Genomic DNA, 9,649 nt, shown 5'->3' with positions numbered 1-9,649 from the left:
TGGATTCCAATTTACAAAATTGCTTCGTTTTTGCCTTTTCCCCAATGGCCACAGAGAAGCATGGGCTGTGGCTGATCCCAAAAAGGAAAACAGGAGTTTATAAAATTGTCCAAGGATCTCCCCCATCTGGTAGATGGAGGAAGATTGACTACAGGAAAGTTCAAAGGTCGGTCTTGGCAGATCTAAAAACAGAGAGGCAGCAGGGGACTGGCAGTGCACTTTCTGTCCCCGAAGTAAACCGATATGTCCTGATTCATAGCAACGGGGCACAAAGAGTGGGGCAGAGGAGGGTGCGAGGAGAGGGGCTGAGACTGGGAGCTTCCTTGGCTGGCTTCCGAAGCCCTAGGAAGGTCTTTCCAGCCACAGGGATACTCACCCCCAAACTACAGGGGACGGTGCAAAGCTGGGTTGATATCAGAGTCTGATGTGACCAGTTTTAAAACACAGAATAGCAGCACACTGTGACAACATCTGACACATTCCATAAATCCAGTGGAAGCATCTCCACTGTTTCCCCAGAAAAGTCAGGGTTGTTTTTTTCTTTTTTTCCCCCAGAAAAATACAAAACACACCCAGAGAACCATAAATAATTTGGTGGCAATATATACACATTTAAATAATTAATTTAAATATCTTACACCTACTCTGGCATTCAACTGTCCATCCAAAGAAAGTGCCCCCAGGTGGTCCTTGGCGCTCCCCTCTGGCGGCCTCCTGAGGCTGAGGCAGAGTTCTGGGGTCACAGTCTGGGGAGGAAGTGGGTCACCTTCATGGTGGGTGACACTCGGTTCCCCTTCTTGGGCTTCCCGTTCTTGCTGAGGGCGATGAACATGCCGGGGTGCCTGTGGCACTCGTAGGAGTTGTAGTTGTTGGGGAGCAGAGTCTCTCTGAACTTGCACTCGTCGGTGAAGAAAGGCTGGGGGGAAGGAGGAGCAGTGTTAGGTTGGGCCACCTCCTGGCCAAGGGACCCTGGGGGCTCCTTTCTGTCCCAGCCGCCCCCCTTTGGCTGAGAAGTCTCTCCTGGGAAGTTGGGGTACCCAAACCCTCACACAGTCAGGCTACAGCAGCTGATGCTCCAGCCACCTGCCCAGCACCTGCAGCCACTGTGTCCACCCTAAAGACTGCAGTCCTGCCCGCCGGGCCGGCCCCAGAGGCTACAGACAAGGGTTCCCAGTGGCACCCTTTGACCGACACGCAGGGATGGCGGAAAGCTCACTGTTCCTGTCTTGGAATAGCGCCCCCTTCTCCGGGCTGGCCCCGGGGCCTCTGGCGGGGTGAGGGCAGTGCCAATCCTGGGACCCCTCCGCAGTTCCACGATCCACGGGTAGGCGAGCGACGCTGCCCGCGCTGGCCAGCCGGGGGTTCGGCCCGGCCGGTGCTGTACTCACCGAGCCGTACAGCTTGCCCTTGCTGCTCATGGCCACGAAGAACCGACTGGCCACGCCAAAGATGCTCACCACGCCCCGCTCCACCGGCGAAAGCTCCAGCAAGCCTGGGGGCGGGGCGAGGGTCATTCCCGGGCAAGGGACCTTTGGCCCGCACCGCCCGTCCCGGACCCCCTCATCGGCCTGCGAACCTCCAGGACCCATTTCTGGGGTGGGGGTGGGTGTAAAGGGCCCGGGATATCGGCCGCAGGCTGCACCCAAAGGGCCCCCGGAGCCCAGCGACCTCGGGCGCGGACTCTCTCGCCGCCTGTCCCGGACCCGCGGCGGCCGCGCCCGGTCCCGGACAACAGGAGGGAGGCGACTTCGGCGGCCCCCGGGCCCGGGCCCGACCTGGGCGTGCGTCCCGGGACCCCGCGGGCGCCGGTGGCTGCGCCGTGCGCCCTATGCCCACGGGCGAAGGCGCTGGAATTCGGCGCCAGGAGCCTGGGCTTCCGAAGGCGGAGAGGCGGGACTCGGCCGCCGGGGTGGCAAAGCCGGTCCCTGCGGCGACTCCCGGAACCTGGAGTGTTTGCGTCCCTGCGCCAGGGGGACCGGAACCCGAGACCGCCCGGTTCCCAGAGCCCGCGAGCAGGTGCCAGCCCGGGACCTTCGTGCGCGAGTTGGAAGGAGCGGCCGCCGCCCCGGCCCCCCGGCCCTTCCCGCCCGGCCCGCCGCACTCACTGTCGCTCGTGTCCGCGTGCACGCCACCGATGCGGCCGTCGGGGAGCACCTGGAGGTGGAAGCCGATGCCCACGTTGCAATAGAGCCGCCGCAGCCGCTTGATGCCCAGCAGGTAGTCGCCGGCGCCGCTCTGGACGGCCGCCTCCTTGGGCTGCGCGGCCACGGGCAGGCGAGCCAGCGAGCGCGCCACCAGGCTCTCCCAGCGGCGCTCCAGCTCGGCCTCCAGCGTGCCGTTGGGTGCGGTGGGCGCGGCGGCGCCCCCTCGACCGGCCCAGGGCGCCAGCAGGGCCAGCAGGACCGCCGGGAGCAGCGCCGCCGCGGCCGCCCCGGGCCCCGCCATCCCCGCCCTCGGGCCGTGCGTCCGTCAGTCGGTCCGTGCGCCCGGGAAGCCGGGGGGCCGAGCTGCGCCTGTGGCGGCCCGCGGGAGCGCACGGCCTGGGGCGGGCAGGGAGTGCGCGGCCGACGGAGGAGCGGGAAGCGAGCGACGGGGCCCCCAGGCGCGGGGAGCTACCCGGGCTGCATGGAGCGGCGGGCAGCGGCCGAAGGACGCACAACCCGGGCTGGGACCCTGCGGAGCGGTGCGCGCCTCCCTGCGCGCTGGGCCGGCCCGGGGCCAGGCCGCTATATATAGCCGGGCGCCCCCTCCTACTCCCGCGGGGGGCCGTTCGCGTTCGCCTGGGCGCCCGGGGCGCTGTGGCGCTCGCGGCTGGTCGCAGGCCGCCTGCCAATCAGGGCTGGGGGAGGGGTGGCGGCCGGGGACGAGCGCTGCGAGTGCCACCTGGAGGGTCCCCAGTCCCCACCCCTGGCTTCGCCCGGCCCACGGACCTGTTTGTCCCGCCCCTCGCATCTCCTCCACTCCTGCTTTCCAGCCAGAGTTTTCCCTCGTGCTTCGTCCCTCCCCGTCCCGTATCTGTGTGTCCTCTTAGCCTCTGTTCCAGCAGCCTGGGTGCCGCCCTAAGCCGGCACCCTCAGCACTCTCAGCTCCCAGCAGCCACTCTTTGCGCTTTGCCCCTCAGGGACTCCCAGGAACCTGGTTCCTTGGCGGGGATCATGCGGTCCCACCTGGGAATGAGGGGTGGGTAGAGGCAGGAAGCAACACCAGCGCCTGGGGGAGGAAGAAGACCCCAGCCGCTGCAGGCCGGGGAGAGGCAAGCCCTGGGTTGGGCCCCCTGCGCTCTGGGTGATTCAGGGATGGAGTTCTGTATCCCAGGTGGTGGCTTCGCCTGAGCAGGTGCCTCCAGGAAGGCACTGCTAAGGGAAGGCAGGAGGTGAGGAGTGGGGCTGCACCCAGGGGAGGCCACAGCCCTGCACCCCATCTACACCCACCTCCATGCAAGGACAGGTGGTAGGGCGCAGGGGACATTCACTGTCCCCATCCCCTTTGATTCCGAAGCAGGAACGTTCAAGTGCCATAGCCAGAGCCCCCAACCTAGCAGGGACCCTGGCAGGCCTCTGGAAAACTCCCCTCCCCCACCTGCTGTCCCCACACCCCACTGTGCCCATTATGGCCTGATGGGGGCGGGACTCACTAGAGGCCCGGAGAGATGCTGGCTCACCTAGGTGTGAAAATGTCTGTTCTGGGGCTGGCCCTGTGGCTTAGCGGTTAAGTGTGTGTGCTCCGCTACTGGCGGCCGGGGTTCGGATCCTGGGCACGGACCGACGCACCGCTTCTTCCGCCATGCTGAGGCCGCATCCCACATACACCAACTAGAAGGATGTGCAACTGTGACATACAACTATCTACTGGGGCTTTGGCTTTCGGGAAAAAAAGTAGGAGGATTGGCAATAGATGTTAGCTCAGGGCTGATCTTCCTCACAAAAAAAAAAATATAAATAAATAAATAAAAAGATTTATAAGAAAATGCCTGTTCTCTGTGGTACCTGAGGAACCTTGCTGCCACCTCCCAGCAGATCCCACCCAGCCACAGCTGCAGGGGGGCTTGGGGCCCACCCCACCTCCTGCTGTCACCAGCACCTGTGACCAGAGACATCCTCAGGCTATTTCAGCCTCCCCCACCTCCCACCACATTCCTGCCTGAGGAGCCCTTGGACCCGACCTCTGGACCCTGCTGGGACTCATTCACACCATTGGAGGGGACCCGGGAGGTTTGAGGTCTCTGTCCTGAGGCCCAGAAAGAGGGGGCAGTAAGGGGTCAGTGAGTGGCCTCGGTAGGACCAGAACCCGGTGTCCGGACACCTCCATGAGGCTCTTTGCTCTCTCTGGGCCTGCAGCCTGCCCAAGCAGTGCCCACCTAGGCCAGGAGCTCCTGGGCTGCCAGGCTGCTGGCTCAGGGCTGTCAGCTCTCAGCTGCAAGGTTTGGATCTGGTGCCAAGAAGACACTTCTGGCCAGGGCACAGGAGACCTAGAACCTGTCCCTCGCTCTCTGTGTGGCCTTGGCAAACCCTTTCCATCTCTGGGTCTCTGACTGCCCTTTTGCAGAATAGCGTGGAAGGTGGGCTCCCCTCCCACAGGGGCACCTCCTCCGGGAGGTGGGACCCAGGCCCTCTGATGTCATCCCTAAGCGCCGGGCAGAGTGGCCCCTCTCTTCCCAGGACCCCCACAGGGAGCTCCCTTCCTGTCTCTCCTGTTTGATGGCAAGTTTGGGGAAGGACCCTGGTGCTGGTCCATCCCCCAGAACTCCTGGCCCACCCACACACAGTAGGCGCTCTTCGTGGGTGCACTGACAGCCGTCAGGGGTCTTGGGAGCTGGGAATTCTGAGTCTCACTCACCTGAGGCTGGTTCCCACTTTGACTCACCTCTGCGGGCCTGGGCCTCCTCGGCTGTGCAGTGGAGCCAGCAGAAGCACAGTGAGGGCTAATCCAGCCATCGCAGGCAAAGGATGTGACACAAAGCTCTTAGTGCTTCTGAACCCCTTTCCGTGGCCCCCTTCTGGCCCCTTATCTTCCACACGCTCCCCCTCGGCCACTGTGCTCCAGCCACGCTGGTCTTCTTTCCATGTCTCCAACCTTCTCACTGGAAGACGATAACTGCTCCCCAGCAGGTCTCCCCTTTGATATCTGCCGCTCAGAGACCATCCACGTGCACTCCTCCATCGCCAAGGCAGCCTCCTCAGACCCATCCCTCTGGTCGTAGCCTCTTCGAAGCCCTTATGGCAGCTTCTCCGTTACCTGCTGACCCTTCCCTCCGTTGGACCAGCACCTCCATGGGGCCAGCTCAGGTGCGTCTTGTTCCCAGCAGCATCCTCTGTGCCTTCAACCGCGCCTGGCGCACAGTGGGTGCTCACGAGGTGTTTGTGAGGAGGTGGCTGCCTGGCTAAGTGTGGCCCGGAGCTCCTCCGCCCGCAGACCCTCCAGTTCAAGGTGCAGGGCCCCACCCCCGCCATGCCCGGGGCGGACAGAAGGTGCCCACCGAGCCCTCGGGATGGAGCCGCCAGCTCCCCCACGGGAAGCTCCACACTGGTGGTCATGGTTGTTCCTTTCATTAGAAAGGAATGGTTGGACCAAGGTGGCTAATTTTTCCAGATTCAGCCCCCTTGAGGACTTGAAATAGGGCTTGCTGCTCCCTGGGCAGCACAGTCTGCCAAGAACTGGGGGGCAGGAAGCCTGTGGGGCCAAGTGGAGGAGGCTCTGGGCTCTGCAGTCGCCCGCTTCCACTTCAAATCCAGGCTCCGTCCTCTTAGCCGCATACCGTTAGGCTATTTCACTTCTGAGCATGCTCAGTTTCTCCGTCTGTAAAATGGGCATAAAACGCTACTTTCAGGGGTTGATGCCAACCTTAACCAGACAGTGCAGGCTGCAGGAAAAGACTGAACCTGGCCACCCCTTCAGACTGCAGGCCCCTTGGCGGGTGGTTGAGACAGGGCCTGGCTAACTGTACATGCTCAGAATTTGTGAAATAACAAGTCATGTTTTTATCCTATAGGAGGCTCCACCTACATCATCAGTTGGTGACGGGAGGGGTGTGATGGGAGGGGTGACATGTGCGCGGTGAGGAACAAAGGCTCAGAACTGAAACCGGCCAGCCCTGGGGCCATCAACCTTCCTAACCGTGACCTTTTCTGACCTACTAGAAACATGGCGGTGTCGTATCTTCAGGAGAGGGTTTCTTTTCCCATGAAGGAGTGACAAGGCTTCTCAGAACAACCAGCCCAGCTGTTAAGAACTTACTGGGCTTCATCATCATAATAATAAAAAAAGTGCTGCATGAAAATTCAGTTCTAGTCCTCAGGGCGGAATGACGGAGCGCAGCCCAGGGCAGGGCTCCCAGGCCGCAGAAACTTTGCAAATCCTCAGCCTTTCTTTCTGTTCAACTTCCCTTTCTCTCTCAGCCTTCGTGAGAAGACCCTCACAATAGTGGCTTTCTGCAAAAGTCAAGGAGACCGGCAGAGCCGCTGGTATGGAGGTGGTATAGGAGTGGAAACACCCCAGGAAACAATAACTTTTTCTTTAGAGCATCCAAAGAAAAGGGAAATTCAGTCAATTTTTTGTAGCTTTTTTTATTGTGGTCACATACACGTACCATGAAATTTGTCATTTATGTCTGTGTGCACAGTTCAGTGGCAGTAAGCACATTCACATTGTTGCGCAACCATCACTGCCGTCCATCTCCAGAACTTTTCCATCTTCCCGAAATGAAACTCTGTGCCCATTAAACACCAGTTCACCATTCTCCTTTCTGTCTCTGTGAATTTGATGACTCCAGGGACTTCATACAAGAGGAATCACACGGGATTTATTGTCTTGTGTCTGGCTTATTTCGCTTAACATAATGTCCTCAAGGTTCATCCATGTTGTAGCTATCACAGTTTCCTTCCTCTTTAAGGCTAATATTCCCCTGTTTGGATGCTCACGTTTTGTGCATCCATTCCTCCATCAATGGTCACTTGAGATGCCTCCACCTTTTGGCTGTTGTGAATATGCTGCTGTGAACATGGTGTGCAAATATCTCTTCGAGACCTGCTTTCAGTTGTTTTGGGGATAGACCCAGAGGAGGAACTGCTGGACCATATGCTAACTTTATGTTTAATTTTTTGAGGAACCTCCATACTGTTTTCCACAACTTTTGTTTTAAGTCACCTTGATCATGGGGCATCAAGGACGTGGGACAGCAGGTCGGTCTTGGCTCACAGAGGCGTCTTGGGTAGACAAAAGCTTGTGCAGAGGTGGCTCTGTGCCCACTTGGTCGTCCCTTCTCTTGTTCTTCTTCTGGCTTCTTTTTTACTGGGAAGTTGGACCCCCCGCCCCCGGGCCTGAGTGACAGGTGCAGGGCCAGTATTTACAACTGCAAATCAATAAGCAGTCCACCGTGCTGCTGCCCAGGCGGACGGGTGTTTGTACACCTTAGATACTCAAGCCTGGGAGAATCCCAGAGAAACTGTGCCTCAGTTTCCTCACCTGTAAACTGAGGAATCCGAGTTCTCACCTCGAGGGCTTCCGGGAGAGTTAAATGAGATGACAGGAGTTGAGCACGAAGAACGGGCAGGTGTGATGACTTAGCGATGCACGTGGTCTCTGTCGATTTACAGGGGGTGCTGCCCCACCGGAGTGCGGGCTGGGGAACCAGGGGCCGGCGCATGGCCGAGCCCTGCCCTCACTCTTGGCGTGACCGTGGGCAGTCTGCCTAGCTTCTCAGTGTCCAGTATCTACCTTCCTGCGGTTGTGGAGAGAATCAGACGTGTCAAGCGCCTCCACGCTTGAAGGTGCGTTCTCCACGGCTGTGTATGCACCATCGGTGCCTCCCCAGATAAGCCAGGGCCGAGATGTTTATTCCGAGCTGTCGGGGAGCCAGGCGTGGTGTGGGCTTTGCATGCCTGATGCCTCTTCTCCTCACCCCGCCCCACCTTATCACCACCACTCGGAGGAAGAATTAACCGAAGCTCAGAGCCTTTGAGCGGCTCACTCAAGGTCACAGAGCTACCAAAGAGAGCCAAGACTCAAACCCTGGCCTTGGACACTGAAGCCCAGGTTCCTGACCGTGCCGCTCTCTGCCTCAGCTTCCCTTCTGCAAAACGGAGCTCGTGGTCCCAACATGGTCTGCCTCATGGGGACGTTAGGGATCTAACCGTGCAGGTGAAAGTCTTCTGTCAGCTCTGGGGTGGGGATCAAGCCCTACTCGGACATCACGACCCCAAAAGATCTGTTCCCTTGGAAAGTCATAGGATACACAGTCAAGGCCCCGGCCCTGCCAGTCCCTTTTGATATTTCAAACCAAAGACGGTCAGAGCCAGCAGGGACCCGCTGGGCTGTTGAACCTGACCCTCTTGTTTCATGGCAGTCAGCGGAAGGCCAGAGAAGGAAAGGGTCACGCAGGGTGATCAGGAGGCCCAAACCTCTCACTCAGGGGCCTGTCCACTTGGGCGTTCTAGCCTGGGGGCTGCCTCCCTGCCCGAGACAGACAGCCACTGACATCACTGAACTTACGTCTTGGGGAGGGAGGACCTCAAACCAGCAAACCAGCAGGCTCTGCAGACACATACAAAGGGTCAGCGGAGAGTCATGGGGTCGTGGGGGTGGGGACATGTCAGCCAACACCTACAGGACGAGAAGGAGCTGGCCAAGAGAAGGGTGGGTGCTCCAGGCGGAGGGGACAGTGCGGCAAAGGCCCAGAGGTGAAGACGCCTGGGTGTTCAAGAGGAGAGTGGAAGCCTATGTGGAGAGGTGGGCAGGCCCGTGGACCCGGGATGGGGTTTGGACCCCCTTCCATGGCGGGTTCAAGCCAGGTGGCCACTGGTCGTTGTTGACCCCACAGGGTGTGGCTCATGGGCATGTTGGACTGACCATCAGGAAGGCTGGGGTGGGAGGCATCAGAGGCCTGGTGGGGAGTGGCTCCCCGTGTCCCCCAGGCTCGGGGTCTCTGCAACCCTGACACTGAGGCCACTCTCCTCCCCAGCAACTCCAGGGGTCTGCTTGAGCAGCGGGCACAGGATTCAGCCAGTCTCAACACGATAAGATGGGAAATACCAGTGGGGGAGGGAGGGAGGCCCCCATCCTTCTCACTCCCAGCCCACAGGGCCCTCAGAGGAATCATTGTGGGGGTGGGTGGCGGTGGAAGACAGATCCTTTTAAAGTCAGCTCAGGCAATGGTGCCCCTCCCTCTCCCTCCCTCCCTCTCTCCTCCTCCCTCTCTCCCTCCCTCGCTCCCCAGGGCCCTGGAAGGACCCTCTGGGCCTAGGGAAGGTTCTGGACACCTTGCTGGGCTGTGTGTGGCATGTGTGCCCCAGATGAGTCTCTTCTCTTTCCCTCGTTCCAGCAAAGCCAGGAAAAATCCAAACCCATCACCTGGCCCTACTCACCTGTCTTGCAGAGGAATAATCAATGGCAGGCCCCAAATCAAGGGGCAGTGACTTCCCAATGGCAGCTCAGGTGATGGGACGTGGGGGGGACTTGGAGCCAGACAAGCTAGGTCCAAATGCCAGCCCCTCCCCTGATGGGCTGTGTGGCCTTGGGCAAGTCACTCACCCTCTCTGAGCCAGTGTTGATTTTTCTGTAAAGTTGGCCTATAATGGTGCCCACCTGGTAGGGTTTCTGGGAAGACTGAATGAAATGAGAGCTTCCTCATCAAATGGGAGACCCAACAAAAATG

At 59.8% G+C, this 9,649-nt stretch overlaps 1 protein-coding gene across 1 annotated transcript; it reads right to left on the bottom strand.

The window, feature by feature from the left end:
• Window positions 1–515: 515 nt before the first annotated feature.
• On the bottom strand, window positions 516–2,743 carry FGF4 (fibroblast growth factor 4). Its single transcript, XM_058526187.1, has 3 exons — window positions 2,106–2,743; window positions 1,389–1,492; window positions 516–916 (listed from the first exon to the last, which is right to left on the bottom strand). Exons 1-3 carry the CDS (start codon window positions 2,443–2,445, stop codon window positions 740–742), a joined length of 621 nt encoding a protein of 206 aa, XP_058382170.1. The 5' UTR covers window positions 2,446–2,743; the 3' UTR covers window positions 516–739.
• Between the last annotated feature and the right edge of the window lie 6,906 nt (window positions 2,744–9,649).

The sequence above is a fragment of the Diceros bicornis genome, chromosome 31, assembly GCF_020826845.1.
Source record: "Diceros bicornis minor isolate mBicDic1 chromosome 31, mDicBic1.mat.cur, whole genome shotgun sequence".
NCBI lineage: Eukaryota > Metazoa > Chordata > Mammalia > Perissodactyla > Rhinocerotidae > Diceros > Diceros bicornis.
Note: the sequence above shows the minus strand (reverse complement) of the source record. Positions and strands in the feature narration are given on the sequence as shown.

Coding starts and splice junctions, on each gene's coding strand:
- FGF4 (XM_058526187.1), bottom strand. CDS start 2,445: ATGGCGGGGCCCGGGGCGGCCGCGGCGGCGCTGCTCCCGGCGGTCCTG. Junction 1,493..2,105: donor GCACGCGGACACGAGCGACA/GTGAGTGCGGCG, acceptor CCCCGCCCCCAG/GCTTGCTGGAGCTTTCGCCG. Junction 917..1,388: donor AGGGCAAGCTGTACGGCTCG/GTGAGTACAGCA, acceptor CCTTCCCCCCAG/CCTTTCTTCACCGACGAGTG.